Here is a 25,849-nt window from a genome sequence, read left to right on the forward strand (position 1 = left end):
CCAAAGCGGGCAGTGCGTAGTTATGCTCGACGCAAACAAGTCCACGTCCGCTCGACCGAACCTCTGCCATATGAGGTCTACCGTCTGAGGATGTAACCGCCACGCTCTGGGATCCAGACCCTGTCTTGACAGTAAGTCCGCCCCCAGGTTCAGATGGCCTGGAATGTGAACCGCTCTGACCGTCAAAAACTTGTTCTGCGCCCAAAGAAGCAAACAAGCAAACACGCTTCGCCAGATTGTATAAAGGGCGAGAGCGAAGCCCCCCTTGGCGATTTACGTAAGATATCACGGTCATGTTGTCCGTCCTGACCAGTACATGACACCCTCTCCGATGGGGCAGGAATCGTTTGAGCGCTAGAAACACTGCTAACAGCTCCAGACGATTTATGTGCCAACCACAATGCTCTCCACTCCAAACTCCAAACGTCGGGCGTCCTTGATAAACTGCTCCCCAACCCGTGAGGGATGCGTCCTTCGTGATAGTCTTGCGATGACAGCACAACCCTAGCTGAACTCCACAGCGGAGCAAAGGGAGGTTTAACCATGGATGTAGGTCACGAAAACCCCTGCAAGTCACCAAGACTTGGCGGGAAGGTGGTTGTGGGGCGAAATCTTCATGCTTTTGGTCCACTATTGAAATGGTCTCATATGGAGCAAGCCCAACTGTACTACAGGGGATGCCGCTGCCATAATGACCATCAATCTGTGGCAAAGACCGACACAAACAAGATGACCTATCTTGAAGTGGCTCAGGCAGCTCTGCAGAGACTGAACGCGTGCAGGAGACAGCCATTCCCGCATTACATTCGAATCCAAATCCACGCCCAGAAAAGTCATCTGCTGGGACGGGTGCAAAATGCTCTTCTGGTGGTTCAGACGGAAACCCAGATTCCTCAAGTGGCAGAGAGTTAGATCTCGATGAGCCACAGCCCGTTCCTGAGATTGAGCTAATATTAGCCAATCGTCCAGGTAATTTAGAACACGGACGCCCTGGAGCCGCAATGGGGCCAGAGCAGCGTCCACACATTTTGTAAAAGTCCGAGGGGCTAGTGCTAGCCCAAAGGGAAGGACACGATACTGGTAAGCTTTGCCCTCGAAAGCGAACCTGAGGAACTTCCTGTGTCTCTTGACGATCTGGATGTGGAAATATGCATCCTTTAGATCGATGGTTACAAACCAATCTTCGGTTTGTATCTGGGTCAGGATGGACTTTAACGTCAACATTTTGAACTTGCTTACTCTGAGTGCAAGATTTAAATGACGCAAGTCCAGAATCGGACGCAATCCGCCACCCTTTTTGGGCACCACAAAGTAACGGCTGTAAAAGCCCGCTTCTGCTTGGGAGGGGGGTATTTCTTCTATAGCCCCTTTTTCCAAGAGAGACATAACTTCCTGTCTCATAGCTGGGGCCTCCCATGGACGCACTGACGTGGGGAGAACCCCGCCTGAAAGAGGATGGCCTTTGCGGAACTGGATGGTGTATCCGTGACGGATGGTGCGCAGCACCTGCTGTTGGTGGTCAAATTCCCTAGACCGACGTGGAATAAGCTGGCGAAACACGGCAGATTGTTGTCTTGCTGCTCTAAATTTTTCTACCACCGTGGTTACGGCCTCCCCGAAAAGGCCGTCGTTGGAAATGGGGGCGTCCAACAAAAAGGAGTTCTCCTTCTCTTTAATGTCAGTGAGAGTAAGCCAAAAGTGGCGCTCTACTGACACTAAACCAGCCATAGACCAGCCTACGACACGGGCAGTATGCTTGGTGGCTCTCAGCGCCAAGTCAGTAGCCCGTCTGAGTTCTTTGACTGCCTCCGGTGTCATGCCCTGCCCTTCATCAAGCTCTTTTAATATATCGGCTTGATAAGCCTGAAAAACGGCCATGGAATGAAGGGTGGCTGCTGCGTGTCCAGCTGCCATATATTACTTATTACCAGTGAGGACTTATTCCAAGACTTCGAGACCTCGTGGTGTAGGTCTTGGAAGAACGGCAGTAGCCGACGGGGCTGAGTTGGCTCGCGGGCTAGTGAAAAACTGATTGTCCAGCTTCTTTTGGGTTCGATCTAGCGCGGGCTCGCTGTCCCAATCCAGGCCCAGTTTGTCTACAGCGCGAATGACAACTTCTATCAGATAGTCATACGACTGGGAAACTTGTCTCTCTTGACCGCTCGGAGGAAGAGAAGCGGCTAATTCGCCTGCGAGTCCCTCGGAATCGGAAGTCGCTGTAGAGAGCACATCATCGTCGAACAGGCCGCAACCAAAAGAAACCGAGTCCTGGGCTTCTGGGGTAGGCCGCAGTTCGTTGTGCATAAACAGAATGGGCTCGACACGGTCGCGATTCTCAAGCGAGCAAACCCGACCGGGGGAAAGAGAGCGAAAAGAATCGTAATCCGTCTGCTCACTATCCATAAACTGTAATTCGCCAATGTCGTCCTAAGCGCCCGACTCGTGTGGTGCCTCGGCGACAATGGGTTAGCTTTCAGTAGCTAAAATAGCTTTCCTAAGGGCACAGATGATCCGTTTCCTGAAGGAATTAAATCTGACGGTTTGACGCTTAGCATGCTGACATATCCATATGTGACATATTTCAGGGCGGCGCTAAGTGCCTCTAGCCAATGAATTGGTGTGATGGTATAAGGCAGGGGTGGGCAACTCCAGTCCTCGAGGGCTACTGTCCTGCAGAGTTTAGCTCCAACCCTGATAAAACTCACCTGCCTGTAGCCTTCTAGTAATCCAGGAGACACTGATTAGCTGGTTCAGGTGTGTTTGATTAGGGTTGGAGCTAAACTCTGCAGGACAGTGGCCCTCGAGGACTGGAGTTGCCCACCCCTGGTATAAGGGCTTCAGACATTCGTCACACCAGAAGTGTTCCCATGGCGACGGTTCACAGCGTTGAGTGAACCTATGATAGGGAACCCCTGAGCTCAAGCGATCCCCCAGCCTCAGCCTCCCAGTAGCTTGGACTACAGGCGTGCCACTTCGAGTGACAGGTGGATAGCCATTTATCTGCTGTCTGTTAGTCATCGCGTCACTTAAGCTCCGCCCACGTCCCGCCTTTTTGCCCATTTTCTGTTATCCGGGAGTGACGCGCGATGACGCGCTGCCAAGATGGCAACGGCCATCTCGTCCATACTTTGCGCTTCAGAACGGCTCATCAGAATCCTATGGGTGACGTCACGGACACTACGTCCAAATTTTTTTACAGTCTATATAGTCTTGTTTGAGATGAGCGAAATCTGCGCAGAACCGATCACCGGTGATCAGCGCGAGATGCATTCCGGTTAGAAAATTGTCTGAGGGCGGTCCGCCTTGCTCTGATGTCATGCTGACATCTGTCAAAAAACTCTCGCGAGCGAAAGGCGGATGAGTCGGATTCTGCAGTCGAGCGCATTTGCTCTCCACCGACTGCGCGGAGCAAAAGCATGATGGGAAACGACTTGCTGACGACACAGCTTAATGCTTATTGGTTTAAACAACCGTGATGTATGGTTCTTTTTTAAAATGTTTGATTTTAAAACTCTGATATCATGTTTTTATGTGTGAATATTCCCAAACTCCCTAACAAAGGCGATCTCTCTGTGGGTTATGTGATTGTTGTCCTATTTATAATATATATATATATATAAAAACATGTATGTAGGCCTAATTAAAGTAAAAATGATTGATAAACACATCTTTCAAATGGAAATAAATAACAAAAACTTTGGGGGTCTTGTTCATAATATTTATTTTCATATAAAAGTAACAGAACTTAAATACATCCAGTTTATCAGCAACAAAGCGCACGAGTGTGAATCCCGCGATATCCGCCTTTGATCTCGCAGGTGTCGGATCCACTATGAGAAGAGAGAACTGTCCGTCTTGCCTGCACTTTTTTCACTCCTCCCCTCACTGCAGCCGCCTAGTCTCGGCTGAACTGCAGGCGAGGCGAGGCGCATCTCAATCAAGCCTTATGGTTACAACTAACCCCGCGTTAGGTTGTGCCCCGCGCTCCCCTACTCCGTCTGGGACTGCGGTATATTCTTAGGTTTTCTCCGAACAAATTTTTACCGGTCCAATCAGCGAACAGAGGGAGTGGCTGAGAACGATGACGTTGATGTCGTGCGCTAGTTTGAGTTGTAGTAATGGCGGCGGAGAAAGTTGTGGCACCGCTACCGAATATCCAGAAGTTAAAGCCAGAGCAGGAATAATCTTCGCTGAGTTTTGTTGGAGGCCATGATGTTGTGTCCCGGGAAAAGTTTGATTTTCCAGCTCGTTCCGTTAGTGGTGAAGGAGTTGGCTGAAGGTATTGTCATCATTTATAGGGGCTAGTCAGTGATTTTATTGCCGTCAACAATGCAAAAAATTTCCAATTCTCATAATCAGACAGTTACAGTTTACTTTTCACACACACACACACACACACACACACACACACACACAAATCATAACAAGTAATTTAGTCAATCAATCGATCAATTCAATTTATTGTCATTGAGCAAAGTAGGAATACAAGCCAACTGCTATAGTGCTAAAAATACTGAATATGACCATGCATAGCTTTAACCTTACATACACATATTTATGTGGTCACATCTGTTAAAAAAGATACTTTTAGATTACAGTTAGTTGAATGCACAATATGAATAAATAATGAATATATCCATGCATTGCTATGTCCTTGGAATGTTACAGATTATGATTATTCATATAAAAATATTATTTTTATCTTGTAAATTGGAATCAGTAACGGATTACGATTTGTAAGTAATCTACTCAGCTCTGCCGGTAGTTTTATACTCATTGATATCTTACTGATAGTTATTTTACTTTATTCAGTTTTTTTTATTGTTGTATTATATTATACTGCAATACTTTTTCTATTGTTTGCCACCTTATTTTTGATTTTCTGCCATTAATGTCAGTCAGTCCCATAGACCGTAAAAGGTCAGTCCTGATCTGCTGTCCTCCTGTCCTACAGAGGGCGCTGTTGCGCTTTATAATGGCATCCCCGCGTCCCAGAACGTCCAGTAGTCAACTCAACACCTGTAACAGAAAATTCTAAACATAAGGACGCCGACTCTCCTTCCCAATGGATTATTTTTGACAATGCACCGGTAACTCAAAATAATATGTCTGTGAACATATCAAAGAACTACGAATAGTTATTTTGTTTCAGTTTCATAACAACAACTGGTCTGTTAGCCAGCTAGCTGAATAGCTGTCTTAGTCTTTTGTGCAGGTTTTTAGGAATTAAATGGCGTTTTAATTTAGAAACGGTTAATAGTAAATAACATTGTGCAAATCATTTAGAATGCATATTTAAAAAAACGGGTCTTCTGAAGCTCTCTGGTTGGCTGTCAATTTTACAAATATACGTCTAAATGGCATCTTTTAATCACTGTTTTTACTTTCGTTTATTTATGCAACAAAAACTATAGGCTATATATATATATATTTATATGAGCGATCTACTTCATACGCCCTGAAATACATTTTCGGATTTTGATTCATTTGAATATGTGGTCTTGAAGCAATTTTCTCTGGCATGACTGACAGTACGACCATGGCCGTGTGTGTGTGTGTGTGTGTGTGTGTGTGGCTGCTTAAAAATAGCGAGAGAGATATTTTTAATCTCATGCTGTCAGTCCAGATATATCACGTGAGTCAAATGGTGTCGTTTCACCATTATGCTAGGTTTAAGGGAGAGACTCTTGGTCATATGTCACTGGAGACGCATCACTCACAGTAGTCTCATATCAGACTCAGGGCCCAGTTGTTCAAAAAGTTTCATCTAATCTTTTTTTTCTGCTATCCAGGATCAGGTAATCCATTTAATTTTTGCTGGCTTTTCAAAACAACATTCAAAACAACCTTATCCCGATAACAAACTTTTCAGTATGACCAAATCCAGATTAACGACGCTCTAAATGAGACTGTATCACAATGTAAAGAACAACAGATATAATAATTAACATTGGGTCACTTTGTGTTTTTATTTGAAGAGACAGAAAACAGCTAAAAAAAACCCCAATACAATCACCACCTTTCAATTTCAGGTCCCTCATCTGACCTACTACAAAAAATTAAAACAATCAAATATACATGCAATAAAGGTGCGGCCACGTTAGCAATATTTTAGTGAAATTTTGTAAAAGGACCATTGTCAGTAGTGTAGCAATGTATTAAGCACTGCACACACAGATCAGGACTGGTTTAATCAAGTGCAATATATACGTGTGTGTGTGTGTGTGTATGCACTACATGATACAAATGCTGAATTAGTTGACAAATTTTAAAGTTTTATTAAATTCTGTTCCTGAAATCTGGCCTTCTTGGTGGGATAATGATAATCTAGATTTAGTTTTGAGATCAAAAGTAGCCTATCCCAATCCTATTCAAAAGTTTTGAACAACACGCACTGAAGGTTTGATCTAGATCAAAATCCAGATTGGATTAAGTGTTCTAATCTGATTTCAGAATCCTTTTATCCACTTTTATGATATGATCCAATCCAATAGCTGAAATATGAGAGGTTTTTTTTTTTGCTGTGCCCTGATGATACTGAAATAATATATATTTTTTGATTGCAGGCAGGTTACAGATGTAGCTGGGGTCTGGCAGCAGTGACCATGGCGCTGTGCTGGGGTGGTTTGTTGGTGTTGGCGGCCCTATCCCGGGCCCTGGGCTCTCTGCAGCTTTCAGAGGAGCATTCTGTGCCAGATGAATGGGTCCTGCTCCATGTCGTGCAAGGCCACATAGGGGCGGGGAACTACAGCTATCTGCGTCTCAACCACGAAGGACGCATTATCCTGCACATGCAAAGCCTTAAAGGGGATGCGGATCTCTACGTCTCTGACAAGACGCTGCGGCCAAACTTTGATTCCTACAAGCTCCAGTCTACCACCTGTGGCCAGGATGTGGTGGTCGTCCCGGGGGATTTTGTTAGGCCTGTTGGAATCGGGATCTATGGACATCCCTCCAACATGGAGAGTGAGTTTGAGATGAAGGTGTTTTACGACCAGACAACATTGACAGAAGATAAAATTGAGAAGAACTCTTATCCTTCAGATGAGACTCCTGGTCAGTCTCAACACTCTCAGGGCCCTGAGGATGTGATGGAAGAGGAGGAATCCATCCTGTGGACTATTCTAATTGGGATTCTTAAGATCATACTTGAAATTTTGTTCTGATTTTGATGTGCCAGCTGCCAAAATAGTACATTTACCACAATGAAATAATCTTTCTATTTAGAAAATTTAAACAGATTTTTGTTTTTGGCCAGAGTTTTGACAAAGTATTAGAAATTCTTTGTCTAAAAGTTTCTTTAACTATAGTGTGGCATCACCATCACTTTATGAGGGATATTTTCATTTCTGCCATATTTTTCTTAATGTCATCTAATTTGACTAACAAATTTATAGTTTGCATATCAACACTGGTTGCACTTGATATGTTAAACACAAGGTTCTCTCTTTTGACCTGATTGGTTCTCTTCTGACATTTTATTGATTGAGTTGAAAATCTGGCGCGTTTATTTGTCTTTTACTGACCTTGGGATGTAAATTCTAGGTTTTAAACTGCACTATGCAATCACACAAATCACCTTGTGATGAAGGTTGTACGGCTGTGCCTATTGTGAAGAAGAGTCTGTTAATAAACAGCAAAGAATCTTCTGCACCTGTAGTTGTAAGATACAAATAAAATAATCACTTATTTTTGAAAGATTCTCTGTGTCTAACATTACTTAGGATTGTGTTCAGCTTTTGTGTTATATATATATAAATTATTTATGTATTTATTTTTATTTTTGTGTGTTTGCAAATAACAAGGTGGGACTTTCATTTTAAAAATACCAAGAGAGCGCTAGAAAAAACGGTAATGTTACTGTTTGGTCACTGTTAATATGCTATGATATCCTCCTGGGACCCAAGAATAGACTTTTGTCCACTGTAGTGGACATTATATTTTAGTGAATTTCTCTGACATCATACATGTCACAGTCTGGATGTCCAGTAAAGAGCACATTCGGGGCTTTGCAGGGATACCAAATGTTTGGAGGTTTCACCAGGACAACAACTTCTTCTTGGTCTTTAAAAATGGCTGACATTAATGTTGAGCACTCTTATGGAAATATGATCATATTTTTTAATTATAATTTAAATCTGATTAATTTTCAAATGGTTTGTTATAAATCAACATCTCAGGAAAATGTTATGGGGTTTCTAATCAAAATATGACTTTCTGTTACAGAACAGGGCATTGATTTCATAAATGACCACTATAGTGGACACCAGGATTTAAATCATGTTTATCAGGCATTTTGGAGACATAACAAGTGAACAGGGAAAGAAATTACGTATCAATATTCCTATGAAATATTAGATATTATTTTGAAAATGTTGCCAATTTTTCCTCCCATTATTACACTTCTTTTTTCATTACATGTTGCACCAAGAACACATTAATATGCAAATTAGATGCAGTGAATAGATACATTGTATTGAATGGGAAAATCCAAGTATTGTCATTTTACCCACATATTTCATAAAGTAAAATGGTATATGAATGCATTTCATTATAGCTTTCATAACATAGTTCAGAATCATCTTTAAATAAAGTTTGTTTAAAAAAAACCCTGAAACCTAAAAATTGATTGATGAATTAAAAATAAATCCCATTGTTTTTGCCTATACATGCAATTTCATGTCATTTAATTTTTTTAACAACTCAGTCCTGGTGTCAACTACAGAGGACATATCATAACATATGAATAAAATATCATTTTTCAAAAATGTTTTTTTTTCCATTTGTTTCTTATGCTCTAAACAATGTAATGACATAAAAAAATACTAAATTCAAAAAACTTTTTTTTTCTGGGTCCCAGGAGGATATTGCATGAATACTTACAGCTGTCTCTGAATAAGTCACATCAACATAACTCATTTATAACTACATTATTATAACTATATTATTGTTTAGACACAACATACAGTAAGTATATTATTTTAGAATGTGATATATATGTGTGTGTGTGTATATATATATATATATATAATTAATTACATTTATATAGCGCTTTTCTAGGCACTCACTCAAAGCGCTTAATATATTGTTTATTTATTTTTTTTTTTTTGTGTGTGTGCAAATAACAAGGTGGGACTTTCATTACAAAAATACCAAGAGAGAGCTAGAAAAAACGGTAATGTTACTGTTTGGTCACTGTTAATATGCTATGATATTTCATGAATACTTACAGCTGTCTCTGAATAAGTCACATCAACATAACTAATTTATTACTACATTATTATAACTATATTATTGTTTTAGACACAAAATACAGTAATTATATTATTTTAGAATGTGATATATATATATGTGTGTGTGTGTGTGTGTGTGTGTGTGTGTGTGTGTGTGTGTGTGTGTGTGTGTGTGTGTGTGTGTGTGTGTGTGTGTGTGTGTGTGTGTGTGTGTGTGTGTGTGTGTGTGTGTGTGTGTGTGTGTGTGTGTGTGTGTGTGTGTGTGTGTGTGTATATATATATATATATATATATATATACACACACCGATCAGGCATAACATTATGACCTAATATTGTGTTGGTCCTAGCCTAGACATCTAGACGCACCCTAGCGGCAGCAAATCTAATTTGCAGCCAGGGTAGTGGGCTTCACATAATGACGGCAGAGTATACGCGGTTCCGCGTGCTACTCGTAAACAAAGAAACTGGCGAACAGCGGCCTTTCGAATAGGCTTTGGCCGCGACTCTGGAAGACTTGGAGTTAAGCTTTTCTTTGAGAAAAGAACAAAGAACGGCACTGAAGTCATTCTTAAGAAAGGAAGATGTGTTCGAAGTTTTGCTGACCGGATACGGTGAAAGTTTAGTCTAGTATCTGTCAACTAGCTCCGCTTCACCTTCTTCGATGCTCTGGTTGGTTGTAGCGCTATCCTATTGCGTGCAGAGGGAATATGAACGATAACCGTTTATCCCGCCCCTCGGATTGAGCCCTGCCAACAGTGAGTTCCCAGACCCAACATCTTGATGTGGGTCTGGCATGTCAGGCTATGTTGGTCCCCCTTTTGCCACCAAAACAGCACTGACCTGCTGAGGCATGGACTCCACTGGACCCCTGAAGGTGTGCTGTGGTATCTGGCACCAAGATGTAAGCAGCAGATCCTTTAAGTCTTGTAAGTTTTGAGGTGGGGCCTCCATGGATCAGAGTTGTTTGTTCAGCACATCCCACAGATGCTCGATTGGATTGAGATCTTCGGAATTTGGAGGCCAACTCAACACCTCAAACTCGTGCTCTTCAAACAATTCCTGAACCATTTTTGCTTTGTGGCAGGCTGCATTATCCTGCTAAAAGAGGCCACAGCCACCAGGAAATACCGTTTCCATGAAAGGGTGTACATAGTCTGCAACAATTCTTAGGTGGGTGGTACGTGTCAAAGTAACATCCACATGTTTGGCAGGACCCAAGGTTTCCCAGCAAAACATTGCCCAAAGCATCACACTGCCTCCGCCGTCTTGCCTTCTTCCCATAGTGCATCCTGGTGCCACGTGTTCCCCAAGTAAGCAACACACACGCACCCAGCCATCCACATTATGTAAAAGAAAGCGTGATTCATCAGACCAGGGGCCTCATTTATAAACGTTGCGTACGCACAAAAGAAGGCGTACGCCGCTCTCTACGCAATAATTGGTATTTATAAAAAGCAAACTTGACGGGAAAATGTGCGGTCCTTCACGCAAGCTCTGACCCAGGCGTACGCACAAAAACGGGTGAAATGAGAAATGGCGACACTGTCGGCAGATGGAAGAAACACGTGAAAGTGTGTGAAACTGCAGACCGTTGTGTAAAAGAAAAGGCAATACTGCCATGCCCACACTGTGCCCTCCAAAACAAAATTTTTCTCCTCTTTTCCACCTCGCCAACGATAACTTCTACTTCAAATTTAGTGAAGTTACTTTTTTTTTATTTCCTCTCTGTGTTTGCAATGATTTCACAATCGATGAATATTAACTTGTGGGCGTTTCACGGACTATTTATGGGCAACTATGGGCGTGACATGAAGCCGCAAAAGCTGCGCTACATTTAGAATTGATTGTGATTTATTAAGGGAAAACTGCGTAGGATGTGCGTGCGCACGGTTTTATAAATCCGAATATTTCTGTGCGTGCGCACGTCCTATGTTTCATCCGTACGCCACTTCTGCCGCAAATCCTACGCAAAGTTTTATAAATGAGGCCCCAGGTCTGCAGTGGTCAGTATCTATCAAAAGTGGTCCAAGGAAGGAACAGAGGTGAACCGGCAACAGGATCACGGGGGGCCAAGACTCATTGATGCACGTGGGGAGTGAAGGCTGGCCCGTGTGGTCGAATCAAACAGACGAGCTACTGTAGCTTAAATTGCTCAAGAAGTTAATGCTGGTTAGAAAGGTGTCAGACAGTGCATCTCAGTTTGTTGTGTATGGGACTGCATAGCCGCAGACCAGTCAGGGTGCCCATGCTGACCCCTGTCCACCACCGAAAGCGCCAACAGCAATGGAAGAAGGTGGCCTGGGGCCTCATTTATAAAACTTTGCGTAGGATTTGCGTCAGAAGTGGCGTACGGATGAAACATAGGACGTGCGTACGCACAGAAATATTCGGATTTATAAAACCGTGCGCACGCACATCCTACGCAGTTTTCCCTTAATAAATCACAATCAATTCTAAATGTAGCGCAGCTTTTGCGGCTTCATGTCACGCCCATAGTTGCCCATAAATAGTCCGTGAAACGCCCACAAGTTAATATTCATAATTTGCGAAATCATGGCAAACACAGAGAGGAAATTAAAAAAACGTAACTTCACTCAATGTGAAGTAGAAGTTATCGTTGGCGAGGTGGAAAAGAGGAGAACAATTTTGTTTGGAGGGCACAGTGTGGGCATTACTAATGCCAAAAAGGCACTTGAGTGGCAAAAGGTTGCAGACGCCATAAATGCTGTAGCCTCACAACCTCGGACCATGGCCGAAATAAAAAAGAAATGGTCGGACATCAAAGTCGAGGCAAAAAAGCGTCTAGCGCTCCGTCGCCAGAGTGTGTCTGCCACGGGTGGGGGAAAGGGTCTATCTATCTATCTATCTATCTATCTATCTATCTATCTATCTATCTATCTATCTATCTATCTATCTATCTATCTATCTATCTATCTATCTATCTATCTATCTATCTATCTATCTATCTATCTATCTATCTATCTATCTGCACTTATGAACACAGGACCAATCAATGCTCCCATTTTAAGTAATCTTAATGTGTAGAACTTTGTGATTACAGTTTTTCTCAGTCGCTTTGGTACATTTCTCAGATCAGAATTGAAATTCTCAAAGCTACCTGTTCAATCTTCACATCATTGTGTCACTTGTGCACATCAAAAAAGCAGTTTCTCATTTCTTTGAACAAGTTGCAAATACTTGTGTACATCCATGCAAATGATTATGTACAATTCTCTGCTGTTTCCTACATTATCAGTTGCTTATGTCATGTTGATCAAAATGTATTATAATGGGTCTCTGTTGAATAGTCTCACCCCCCACAACATTTAGGCATTAGTTCATAGCATAAGTCTTTACATGCAAAATGGTTGAACAAGTTGTCATAAAATGTCAAGCATATTTCTATACATTTCCGTTAGACGTTCACATTTCTACTTTTGTTTTTCTGGGGGTTTTTTTCTTTGTGCTATGCAGTGCTGTCTTTTCCTTTCTGTATCGCAATGACATGGTCTGTCAACAAATTACAGTACAAACAGTAAAAGCATAAATGTGAATCTTGTCCAGTCTCTTGAATTCAAACTCCCACGTACACTAAGATGTAACCTACAATTTAAAATAATTGTCATCAAAATTTTAGCCATATTTACATCAGAACATTCCTCCAGAGTACAGTTATATTGACAATATGACAGCAATTTGACTGTCTTATTCATACACAATGACACAAGGCCTTGTCATTCTGATGGCACTGACATGTTCATTGACACAGATATTTACTTTTGAGAGATGAACTAAGGATTTTAAGCAAGAGACTGGCTTTTGCAGGTAATCCATGGTGTTTTGCTTTTTGTTCGAATTGTTTTGAGAAATGCACTTGCTGTTTTGCAAATGTCGAGGATGATTCGAGAAATGTACCAAAGCGACTGAGAAAAACTGTAAATGGCCATTGCATGGAGATCTAATTGCATCTATATCTGCTCCGCCAGACGGACACATTGACGAGAATATCAGTTTTGTAGGCTACATTATTTCTTTCTGTTTACCATATTTATGAGAATGAATTGTATAACATGGCAATATTATTGCAGAACATATTTCACTTTTCTTTTTGTTAATATGTGTTAATTTGCATTTCTGTTGTAATTTTCGTTTGTTTTACACTGCAGATCGATCAAACGGGTGTTTGTGTAGGCTGTTAATTGTAAGACTTGCTTTGTGAAGTCTTCATGTTATTTATGAGAGGCAGTATAGCCATTTCTTTTACACAACGTTCTACAGTTTCACACACTTTCACGTGTTTCTTCCATCTGCCGACGGTGTCGCCATTTCTCATTTCACCCGTTTTTGTGCGTACGCCTGGGTCAGAGCTTGCGTGAAGGACCGCACATTTTCCCGTCAAGTTTGCTTTTTATAAATACCAATTATTGCGTAGAGAGCGGCGTATGCATTCTTTTGTGCGTACGCAACGTTTATAAATGAGGCCCCTGGTGACTGTGGGGGCCATTTTAGTACAGTGAACTCAATGTCATGTTCAAGAAACCAATTTGAAATTATTCGAGCTTTGATCCTGCTGGAAGTAGCCATCAGAGGATGGGTACATGGTGGTCATAAAGGGATGGACATGGTCAGAAACAATGCTCAGGTAGGCCGTGGGATTTAAACGATGCCCAATTGGCACTAAGGGGCCTAAAGTGTGCCAAGAAAACATCCCCCTCACCATTACACCACCACCCCCAGCCTGCACAGTGGTGACAAGGTATGATGGATCCATGTTCTCATTCTGTTTACGCCAAATTCTGACTCTACCATCTGAATGTCTCAACAGAAATCAAGACTCTTCAGAACAGTCAAATTGTTGCAAATTGTAGCCTCTTTTTTCTATTTGTAGTGGAGATGAGTGGTACCCGGTGGGGTCTTCTGCTGTTGTAGCCCATCCGCCTCAAGGTTGTGCGTGTTGTGGCTTCACAAATGCTTTGCTGCATACCTCGGTTGTAACGAGTGGTTATTTCAGTCAAAGTTGCTCTTCTATCAGCTTGAATCAGTCGGACCATTCTCCTCCAACCTCTAGCATCAACAAGGCATTTTCGCCCACAGGACTGCTGCATACTGGATGTTTTTCCCTTTTCACACCATTCTTTGTAAACCCTAGAAATGGTTGTGCGTGAAAATCCCAGTAACTGAGCAGATTGTGAAATACTCAGACCGGCCCGTCTGGGACCAACAACCATGCCACGCTCAAAATTGCTTAAATCACCTTTCTTTCCCATTCTGACATTCAGTTTGGAGTTCAGGAGATTGTCTTGACCAGGACCACACCCCTAAATGCATTGAAGCAACTGCCATGTGATTGGTTGATTAGATAATTGCATTAATGAGAAATTGAACAGGTGTTCCTAATAATCCTTTAGGTGAGTGTATATTTCACATATATACATACTCTATACATATATACACAGTAAAATCAGCAGTGTAAAAATTGCAGTGTTAAAAGTTATTAATTCCCAAAGAGTTAAATTAACAATCTTCAGTGTTAAAGCGTAATCTTCTTCAGTGTAATTATGGGGGTGCTACATAGTGTAAATTGATTTTTACACTGAAAGTGCAAAAAACCGCGCCGAATAGTTTTGACTCCGCCCTTTGATGACTGCTGCCTCTCCAGACAACGTCGCCATTTTATCTTCATTCGACTGAGACGGTGGGTTGGAACTTGGATTGCTTTTCTTTCTAAAATGAAATATTAAGTATATTTGTTAACATTTTTAGTTAAATATGGTGATGAACACATTTATAAATGATTAACTGCACGTTTTTGTCAGGATTAAGGAAGCTCTTCAAGTTCATTAGATGCTGAGATGTACAGAAGAATGTGAACTTTTCTCATGCCTAACGTTATTTGATTTCCTAGATGAAGGTGATTTTACGTTTAAAATATTTTTTTGGGAAGTGTTTACAATTTTTTATATATACTTTTAGCTTATTTCATTTTGGTTTGTTCACAGCCTTCATGAAAGTGTGCATTCCCGCCTCCAGTCACACGGAGGCCTGGTTTTACGACGAGTCAGTCAGGCAGTTAAGAAGGAGCTCTGAAGCAGCCACATTTGGGCTTTTTCTGCGCAGATGAGAGAATTCTTCAAATGGTAATTGTATATTTGTTTTGAAAGCATTAAGTGTGGCATTATGTTGTGTCCTTTTATTGAAACGGTAAATGTGTCTGTGTTATATATTAACGTGTTAAAGGGTAACTAAACCCTAAACCAACTTTTTTTAGTTAATGATCTGTAATACTGGGCTTTATTAATGCTGTTCATTGATTTGAGTAAATGTTTTGACATTTGAGTATAAAGTGTTTTAATTCTATAAAATATGGTGTAAAACCGCCAAAGTGCTGCCCTCTTAAGGTTGAACGGTGGCTACTGCAGTTGAATTTTCCTATTGGACGTTGTGGTACATCGTGACGTAGGATGGTACCTCCAACGGCTCACTATCCGCGCCCCTGGCACGAGCTCACCACGCCCTCAGAAATGTTTCCCCCAATCACACGATGAGAACGGCTTCACTCCAGTATGAACTGTCATGTTACATGAAGTAGAAACATTATGAATGAAACTCACTTGACACTTGCTTTAACATTGTATTGAAGAAAATACGGTTAAATAATGCAGTTGTCAGTACACGTCAGGCTTTTCTTGCGATATTATTGCCGCCCGTCATGTGTACAGATAATTTTCATACATGAGATGCGCTTTCAAACCCTGACACGCAGGTTGCCGCGGACGCAGATAGATTAGGTCAGTTCTCTTGCGCGGCTACTTCACTAGCATCGTCGGCATCGGGAGTTAACACAGTTTGAGCAGCGGCTCGCATTGATAAGGCTCCGGGTTTGTGTCTGTTACAGACAATCCACCCTCCTCCACTTCAGGTGAAGGTAGGAGAAATGACCGCTCTGTTGCAAAGCTGGCGTCACTCCAGTCATTCTCCATCTTTGCAACTCGCGAGTCAGACAGCTGTCAATCAATCCGTCACTGCGGGTCTCAGGTGCACACCCTCCGCTCAGTCCCGCCCTCGGTTCATCCCCTCTGTGTCCGCCGAGCTCTGCCCACTTTTCCAGCATTTTTTGAAAATTGCCAGTGGGTGGAGTTAAGCTCTGAGCAGGGGTTTAGTTACCCTTTAAAGGGTTAGTTCACCCCTAAATAATCTCATGTCATCCAAACCCCTAAGACTTTCGTTCATCTTCGGAACACAAATGAAGATCTATGAGCGGTTTAGTCAAAATTTTCTGAAGAGACTCAATCGCTTTATATGATGAACCGATTTAATTTAGGCTTTTATTCACATATAAACATTGATCATCAAACCGCTCAATCGAACCTTCTTGACGCATGAGAACAAACTTCTTGCGGAAGCTCAAACGTCCTGTGCAACACGTGAGAATGAACCTCATTGGTTCTCGTACCTCAAGCAAACATGCTTGCCCTTTGCCGTATCTGATGTGTGTGTACGTATCTAGCGTGCTAAATTAAATCTGTTCATATAAATGATCTTGTCTCTTCAGACAATTTTGGAATAAACCACTCCATTCATATGGATTAGTTTTATGATCGCTTTATGAACTTGGTGGTTGTTGCGTAACTGTCAATGGAGGGACAGAAAGCATTTTTAATTTGTGTTTCCGAAGATGAACGGAAGATTTTTTGGGTGAACTAACCTTTTAAACTAGATTTTTTCAAATGTTTTTTAGTGGACATCTCTTTTTGGTCTTCCCTTCCCGGTACTGTTGAAGAAAGAAATCACTTCAGGTGAAGGTAGGAGAAATGACCGCTCGTCTGGGTGGAGTTAAAGCTACACTGTGTAACTTTTTTAGTCTATTCTTAGCTAAAAACACTTAGTTCTTTCAAAAATATATGTGCTCATTAATGTATATTTACTTCTTTCAAATAATAAAGTATTCTCGTAAGTTTATAATATGCCATTGAAAATACATAAGGTAATGGGATCTAACGGTGGTCGCCATGTTGCCCCTCCATCTTGAAAGTACATTAGCCAAAGAGGGCAATAATAACCAACTGCAGAACCGCAGAACCCATGTATATGCCATATGCGGGCTGTTTTGAACGAGCTGTAAAACGGGGACATTTCCGGAAAACGGGGACGTCTAATTGCAGAGATATCTAGCATTTCTGAGTGATGATGATGCAGAGGAATCACTGAATCAAAGTTTTGAACTGAGTCAATGAAACATTTTCAGACTTTTTTATTAAAGATTAAGTTTGTAACTTCAATAAATGTGTTCAGATCGATGCGCGGTCACGTGCTCTGCTCATGAATGATTTGAGTTTTAGTTGCTATGGCGACGCATGTTATGAATTCAGACTCTTGTGCATGCACACCGATCTCGATCTGTTGTTGAGAGAGACGAGGCGAATTCACAAACTTTTGCAGAATATTTTCTGTGCTGACTTTGAGATTTTGAAGCTGTTTTGACGATTCCTGAGACAAGACTTTTATTCTGGAAGAACATCGCAGGAGATATCCTTTACACAGAGTTATATTTTTGAGTTTTAGTTCTTATTATTTCTAAGGATAGTGCTATATTGTTGTTCTTTTCTTCTTTTCGAGTTTGATTAATTTTTTGTTTTTCTTTTCTTTTTTTCTTTTCTGGGAGGAGTATTTTTGAGGAGAGTTTATTGTATTGTATTGTATTGTATTGTGTTTTGTTGTGTTGTGTTTTGTGTTTTGTATTGCTTTTATTCCAGATTGGACGAGGAGGTCGATGGCGAATATGATGGGTGAAACAGGCGGTGAGTGCTTTAGGTTTTTCGTTTGTTTATGGGATGTAGGGGAGAGTGGGGTGATTTGTGCCAGGGGGGAAGTAGTTCCACCCAGTACCGTTGCAAGGGCTGTGCCAAGCGTGCGACCGCACAGGGCCTCGCGCAAAAGTAAAGACGACAGCTGACTTGATGATGTAAAGCCAATAGTTAAAGTTCATGTTTTTGTCCTTCAAAATACTATAATAGTTTTAAAAAAACATAGCTAAAAGTGTGTATGGTGATGCTTTATTATTCTGCTTGTTAAAAATGTATTATGCAGTAACTTGCAATAGCCCATTTCTCTGTGCGTGTGACGGTGATTCATGCGCATACATGTCAGTCAGGGGGCATCGCACGTCAAGTTCATAGAGCTTTATTCCCAGTCCATTCAAATTTCAGATTTTTGGCCGCCTCTGACATGGGTCAAACCATAGATATTACCTACGAAGTTCAAGTAAATACGCTAGAAATGTGCGCTCATTCAAGCATGTGCATTTATTGCATGGATGGAGAAAGCACAGACGCTTGCATTTCATCTGACGGTATGCACAAAAGGTTTTTTATTTAACACTATTAAAGTTAAATAATCATAACCTAACTATTACTCACCTGTCGGAGCATCAGTGAGAGCAATGGATCCGCAGAATGGGTAACTTAAAGCCTCTATCTCGAGACGTTTTAAACGTTTTTTAAATCCGAAAACTGCAAAAAGCAACGAAATTGTCAGACATCCATTTTGTTCATTTTCACAGAGGAAATACTGAAAAACAGCGCTGGTCCTCTCAATACTGTCTGTTTATAATTGTACCGACTGAGAAATGGCTTCTGATGATTCAGTGAGAGAGCAGTCCAAACTAATTCAAGTGGATTCTGGGCGTTTTGCAAACGCATTTGACCCCTTCATAATTTAGAACATATTTTTAGCGTAAAAATGTGCGCACTGCCCAGTTCAGTTACACGGTTTAACTTCTTGAACCTGCTGTTAAACTGAATATACGATTTTTTTTTCTTAAATATCCACATAAACAACAAATTGTTCGTCACTATAGCAACAGAGTAGACCCCAGTTAAAAGGCTATACCCCCGGGCCTGGCACATCACGTTCGCACAGGGCCTCGCACCCCCCTTGCGATGGGCCTGCTTCCACCCATTTGTTTCTGGAAAACCATAGAAGGAATTGGTCATGTGACCACATAATTTTGAAAAGCCATCAATTTTACTCATCCTCTAAAGAAGGGAGACATGTGGCATGAGAGGTTAGCACATTTTAGCCCAAAAAACGGTATTTTTTCCCTCTCAAAGTAAAATTTCTCTGATCACGGTTTTTTGATTGTAGCGTCTGAACAATTATAGACAAGTTTGAAAACATTTCACACATGTTTTAGTGCTTTAGCAGGCTACACAATGAGTCTATACAGTTAACATGATGTTAGCTCTTAACTGCTGGATCATGCTAGTTTTTACAAACTTGTGAGTCTGGGGTGATTTGTGCCAAAGTTGAAAGAAGTCTGTGGATGGAAAGTCCATCTTTACATTGAAAGAAAACGATGAAGGAGTCATCCCTAGAGGTGCTCAAGAAACTACCCATACCCCAAAAACTTGGTGGTACAGCCAGAAGAGAGCAGAAGTTTATATTCCCCTGCAGCATTGACAAGTGGGATGTTAAGTAGTAAGGCCAGATCCAGACCACCTAGATCTACATACCCACAGGGGATAATCTGGAGAAGTGAGGAGATGGGCATGCCTCATCAGTGTTTGACTCACCTGCCATTTGTTTCATTTAGCTAACACTGATTTCAGTTTTGTTAATAAAGAGAAATTTACTCACAATAGGATGTTTAGAAATGAGCCTCACTTTATTCTTATATGTTACATATTTGACAGGCAGCTTTCTATGTGTGCCAACAGGCATTTATTGCCAAAGCCTTTTTGGCTGAAGTGATTCACAAATATCATATATTGTGTATTGAAGTTTTTTGTCTTTTCCCAAAAACTACAAAATATGACTTATTCCAACAGTTTAATAGGGTGACAATATCTAAATAAACCTTAAATTAGTAATTTTGTATTGAATTTGTCTCGCTTTCATATAGCATTACAGTTCATAACATTAAAATGTTCTGTTTTACTTCAGAAATCCCTGGCACAATTTACCCCAACGTATTCTCCCCAAAGGCACAACTTACCCCTCACCAGGGGCAAGTTGTGCCACGAGACCACTTTTTTCCCCAAAAGCTATATTTCTGAAACAATTCATTTCAGATCCAAAGTTATTGTTCTCAGGGATGCACCACATCCTGAAATATATGTACATTCTTAAGTTGAAGACATTACTGTCATGGCCTCACTTTAAAGTCACTTTGAGTAAAAACTGGCACAACTCACCCCACTCTCCCCTAATGTTACTGAAAAATTCCAGCCTCAGGCCGCTCCAGATCCAGGAGAGCCACTTTCTCTCAGATGGCTGGTCAGGAGGTTTGGAGACGCGGTTTTGAGGACCGGACCCAGGCACAGATCCAGGAGCTTCTACACATTTAGCACTTCTGTCTTCTGAGTTTTGTGTTTCTGTGTCCACAGGTCAGACTGACAGGAAGAGGGAGTGGCAGAGCGGCAGCCGGCTGAGCCAGGACGATGGACGTCCGTCCACTCCATCTAAACTCCTTCGCAGAGGTCAGAATAGGCTTTTATTGAAGAAGTTATGGCTCAGTTAACAAATAATGTGTCTTTGAAAATAGAAAGTTGGTGTGAAGCGGTTCGGAATACTCTTGGTCAGGAAGGAAGAAGGCGGGGTCGGCGTGACTGGGACTTGCAACTTTATTAAACAGTCTTTCTCATAAACAAACATAAATCACGCACGAGGGCGCCTCAATCATCAATGGTTCACTCTTCTCTCTTTTAGTTGATCTCTCTTGTACAGCACAGTCACTCAGGTCTTGTTTGGCAGCTCACGTGGCAAGTCCCAGTCGGTCTCTCTCTCCCCACTCTCTCCCAGCAGCCGCTTATATGCGGTCTCTCCACGCCAATTACTGCAATCAGAGACAGGTGTTCGTCATTTGCACTTGACCTACTTACCGACCGCTCGGCTCCGCCCTCTCTCTCCCGCTACAGACCTCGCGGGACCACGCCCACCCCGCCACATACCCCCACCGCCCGTCTCAGGCCGGGGAGCCATCCGGCCTGCAGCCTCCCCCCCCCCCCTCCTGGAGAGGAAGTCAGCCACAGCCATCTGAGCACCCGGCCTGTGGACCACCTTGAACTTAAAGGGTTGTAACGCCAGATACCAACGGGTGATCCGCGCGTTGGTATCTTTCATGCGGTGGAGCCACTGCAAGGGGGCGTGATCCGAACAGAGGGTGAACTCCCGCCCGAGGAGGTAATAGCGAAGGGTGAGAACGGCCCACCTGATGGCCAAACACTCCTTCTCTATGGTGCTGTACATCGTCTCTCTCTTAGAGAGCTTGCGACTGATGTACAGCACCGGCCGCTCTTCACCCTCCACCTCCTGGGACAGGACTGCGCCCAACCCCCTGTCCGAGGCGTCAGTCTGTAGGGAAAAAGGGAGAGAAAAGTTAGGAGCTTGTAGGAGCGGTCCACCACACAGAGCAGCCTTTATCTGGGTAAAAGCCTGCTGGCACCGCTCCGTCCACTGAACTGTATCTGGCACCTCCTTTTTAGTTAGATCAGTCAGCGGGCTGGCGAGCTCCGAATAATTAGGCACAAACCTCCTGTAATACCCCGCCAGCCCCAGGAACTGTCTAACCTCCTTTTTGGTCTTGGGTCTCGGACAGGTCGCAACGGCTGCGGTCTTATCAATTTGGGGACGCACCTGCCCATGACCCAAGTGGAAGCCCAGATATCTTACCTCCACCCGCCCAATCGCACACTTCTTTGGGTTGGCCGTGAGCCCCGCCCTTCTCAGCGTCTTCAGGACAGCTCGCAAGTGCTGCATATGACGCTGCCAGTCCGCACTATAGATGATGATATCATCTAGATAGGCAGCGGCATATGCAGCATGCGGCCGGAGAATTCTGTCCATCAGACGCTGGAAGGTCGCAGGAGCCCCGAACAAGCCGAAAGGAAGGGTGATAAATTGGTGTAATCCAAACGGCGTGGTGAAAGCTGTTTTTTCTTTGGATAGAGGAGACAAGGGGATCTGCCAATATCCCTTTGTTAAGTCCAGTGTCGAATAAAAACGAGCAGTTCCTAGCCGATCAAGCAATTCGTCAACCCTTGGCATTGGATAAGCATCGAATTTTGACACCGCGTTTACCTTACGGTAGTCCACGCAGAACCGGACCGAGCCGTCAGGTTTAGGGACTAAAACAATCGGGCTCGCCCAGTCACTGTTGGACTCTTCTATTACCCCCATGTCTAGCATAGCTTCTAATTCTGCCTGAACGACTTTTTTCTTGTGTTCAGGTAAGCGATAAGGCCGGCTGCGAACAACCACGCCCGGCTCCGTCTCAACGTGGTGCTGAATGAGGTCGGTCCGGCCGGGTAGGGGCGAGAAGACGTCAGCAAATTCTGCTTGTAAACGACTTACGTCAGTGAGCTGCGAGGGTGAGAGGTGGTCTCCTCCCGAGGCCAGAGCGATAGATTGAGGCTTTTGGACCGCCTCCGGCCCGAGATCCTCCTCTCCGCTCACTACCGTCGCAAGCATCACTGACTCCGCCTCAGACCATTTTTTGAGGAGGTTGAGGTGATAGATTTGACGTGCCCCGTCCCTATCTGACCGCACGACCTCATAGTTGAGCTCGCCAACTCGCCGTGTGACCTCAAAGGGCCCTTGCCACTTCGCGAGTAATTTAGAACTCGACGTAGGGAGTAATACGAGGACTTTATCTCCCGGTGAAAATTGACGCAGTCTAGTGCCTCTGTTGTAGAGCTGTCGTTGTCTGTCCTGAGCCTGCAACAAATTCTCCATTGACAGCCGCCCCAAAGTGTGGAGTTTTGTTCTCAGGTCCAGGACATACTGAATTTCATTTTTACTCGCCGAAGGTCCGTCCTCCCAAGCCTCCCTAAGGACATCCAGCACCCCCCGAGGCTGGCGTCCATAGAGAAGCTCGAAGGGGGAAAACCCCGTGGAGGCTTGCGGGACCTCGCGAACAGCGAACAACAGAGGCTCTAGCCACCTATCCCAATTTTTGGCGTCCTCGTGAACGAACTTACGAATCATGGATTTCAATGTGCGATTAAATCGTTCCACCAGACCATCTGTTTGTGGGTGATAGACGCTGGTGCGAACCGATTTAATGCCCAATAATTCATACAGTTCGCGAATCGTTCGTGACATGAACGCCGTGCCCTGATCGGTGAGAATCTCTTTCGGGATTCCCACCCGGGAGATTAAGGAAAACAGTGCGCTCGCGACACTTTTCGCCGAAATAGTGCGGAGCGGAACTGCCTCCGGGTATCGTGTTGCATAGTCCACCAGAACCAATGCAAAGCGATGCCCACGTGCTGACCGTTCCAATGGCCCGATGAGGTCCATGCCAATTCGTTCGAAGGGGACCTGCATCAACGGGAGCGGGCACAATGGTGCTTTTGGGGTGGCCGGTGGATTCACCAACTGACATTCACGACAAGACGCACACCACCTGCGTACATTCTCGTGGATGCCCGGCCAGAAAAATCGGGCCATTAGACGGTTAAGTGTCGCCGCTGTTCCTAAATGCCCGGCCATAGGATTCGCGTGAGCCGCCTGGAAAAGCATTTCCCGACGGCTTTTAGGCACTAACAACTGGGTTGTATCTTGTTTTGTCTGAGCGTCTTGGGTCACTCGATACAACCTATCTTTTAAAACAGAAAAATAAGGATAAGAGAGCGGCTGGTCAGGATGGAGGAGATGGCCGTCGATGGAACGGACCTGAGTAAACGCATGTTTAAGCGTCTCATCCTGGGACTGCTCCAGGGGAAAATCATCGCGGTCTGTGAGGCTGGGTAGCTCGAGACCGCTCTGTTCCCCTGGAAGAGCACCCAGAGGTCCCGAATCCACCTCTCCCACCTGAGCAACCGTCTCTTTCCTTTTTTTACACTTTCCCCAAGAGGCATCCACACACAAGTGCCCCAATAGTTTATTAAATCCTGGCCAATTAGTACCCAAAATTAGTGGATGCCGGAGGTGCGGGTTAACTGCAACCTCAACACTATGCGTTTTACCCCGAAATTGAATATCCACGGGCAACAACGGATAGTCCACCACTTCCCCGTGCACACACCGTACCTTAACCACGCGGCCGTTAACCAACGCCTTAGGTTGAATCAAGCTTTGATGGATGGAGGTCTGGTTACACCCTGAATCCACCAGAGCTTGATAAGTACCCCCCTTGATACTCACGGGTATCTGGTACAGGCCAGCTTGATCGGGGGCAGCTTGCGGCGCGTCGGGGACCCGGATCAATGTCCCCACCTCCATCACCGGACACCGATCGATAAAATGTCCGGGATCCCCACAACGCCAACAAGCCGGCCCAGACTTCCCCGCCACTCTAGTGGCTGGCAGCGGTTCCCCAAATTGGCGCGGAGAGAGCGCCGACGCGGACGTGGTGGGGAACGGGTCGCTGGTGGCTCCCCCTCCTCTAGCTGATGGTCGTGGTACTGCCGGAACCTCCGCGGGCAGCCCTGTCCTCCACCTCGGTGCTGGCCTGGGCGGAAACCCGCTGCGCGACCTGGGAAGAGGGACAGGCTTGGAGAGAAGAGGGGGGGAAGGAGAAGAGAGAGAGAGAGAGAGAGAAGCCGAAGGAAGGGGCTCGCCGACCCCGTGGCACGCCACCATGTGGTCCTCCGCCAACTGGATGGCCTGGGACAGCGACGTCGGGCGGTGGCACTGGACCCACTGCGCGGTCTTCTGGGGAAGCCGCGCGACGAACTGCTCCAGCACCACACGGTCGATGATTCCCTCGACGTCGCCTCCGCCGGCCATCAGCCACTTGCGGCACGAGTCCCGGAGCTGGTGCGCGAAGGTGAAGGGTCGGCCGGACTCGCCGAGGGTCAGGCTTCGGAAGCGCTGCCGCTGTTGCTCTGGGCTCCGGCCGACCCGCTGCAGGATGGCGCGCTTCAGGTCTTCGTAGTCCAGGAGATTCTGGACTGGCAGTTGGTGTGCGGCTACCTGCGCTTCTCCTGACAACAGCGGCAGGAGCCGCATTGGCCAGTCCGTCCGGGGCCACCCCCGGGACTCGGCGGACCTCTCGAAGAGGTCGATGAACGCCTCCGGATCATCCTCGGGGCCCATCTTCGAGAGGTGGATGGTGGCGGCCGAGTCGGTTGTAGACGGGGGGGTGGCCGGAATCTCCCGGACCATCCAGCTCCGGAACAGCTCGCGGTCTTCATGCTGGGCAAGAATGAGGGCCTCAAAACGTTTGTCCTGCTCGGCCCTCACGGCCAGCAGATCTTCGTGGGTCTGTTGGTGAAGACCAGCGAGCGATGACACCAGGTCCGCAAGCGGCGTCTTTGGCGGGGTCTGCATGGCGGCGGCTCTCTTCTTCCTTCCCGGGTTTCGGCACCAGTGTGAAGCGGTTCGGAATACTCTTGGTCAGGAAGGAAGAAGGCGGGGTCGGCGTGACTGGGACTTGCAACTTTATTAAACAGTCTTTCTCATAAACAAACATAAATCACGCACGAGGGCGCCTCAATCATCAATGGTTCACTCTTCTCTCTTTTAGTTGATCTCTCTTGTACAGCACAGTCACTCAGGTCTTGTTTGGCAGCTCACGTGGCAAGTCCCAGTCGGTCTCTCTCTCCCCACTCTCTCCCAGCAGCCGCTTATATGCGGTCTCTCCACGCCAATTACTGCAATCAGAGACAGGTG

The 25,849-nt window shown here is 44.4% G+C and overlaps 2 protein-coding genes across 2 annotated transcripts; one reads left to right on the plus strand and one right to left on the minus strand.

The window, feature by feature from the left end:
* The first annotated feature begins 4,965 nt into the window (after nt 1–4,965).
* Nucleotides 4,966–7,695, plus strand: cUnh6orf120 (chromosome Un C6orf120 homolog). The gene is made up of 2 exons (XM_079844062.1): nt 4,966–5,090; nt 6,567–7,695. Exon 2 carries the CDS (start codon nt 6,606–6,608, stop codon nt 7,164–7,166), a length of 561 nt encoding a protein of 186 aa, XP_079700188.1. The 5' UTR covers nt 4,966–5,090; nt 6,567–6,605; the 3' UTR covers nt 7,167–7,695.
* Nucleotides 7,696–20,946: 13,251 nt separating this feature from the next.
* On the minus strand, nt 20,947–25,610 carry LOC307142767 (uncharacterized protein). Its single transcript, XM_079843846.1, has 2 exons — nt 24,380–25,610; nt 20,947–21,068 (listed from the first exon to the last, which is right to left on the minus strand). Exons 1-2 carry the CDS (start codon nt 25,505–25,507, stop codon nt 21,066–21,068), a joined length of 1,131 nt encoding a protein of 376 aa, XP_079699972.1. The 5' UTR covers nt 25,508–25,610; the 3' UTR covers nt 20,947–21,065.
* Nucleotides 25,611–25,849: the final 239 nt, after the last annotated feature.

Source organism: Gobio gobio, assembly GCF_949357685.1.
Source record: "Gobio gobio genome assembly, chromosome: 19".
In the NCBI taxonomy this organism is placed as follows: Eukaryota; Metazoa; Chordata; class Actinopteri; order Cypriniformes; family Gobionidae; genus Gobio; species Gobio gobio.

Excerpts from the sequence above, each read along its gene's own strand:
- cUnh6orf120 (XM_079844062.1), top strand. The coding sequence starts at position 6,606 with ATGGCGCTGTGCTGGGGTGGTTTGTTGGTGTTGGCGGCCCTATCCCGG.
- LOC307142767 (XM_079843846.1), bottom strand. The coding sequence starts at position 25,507 with ATGCAGACCCCGCCAAAGACGCCGCTTGCGGACCTGGTGTCATCGCTC.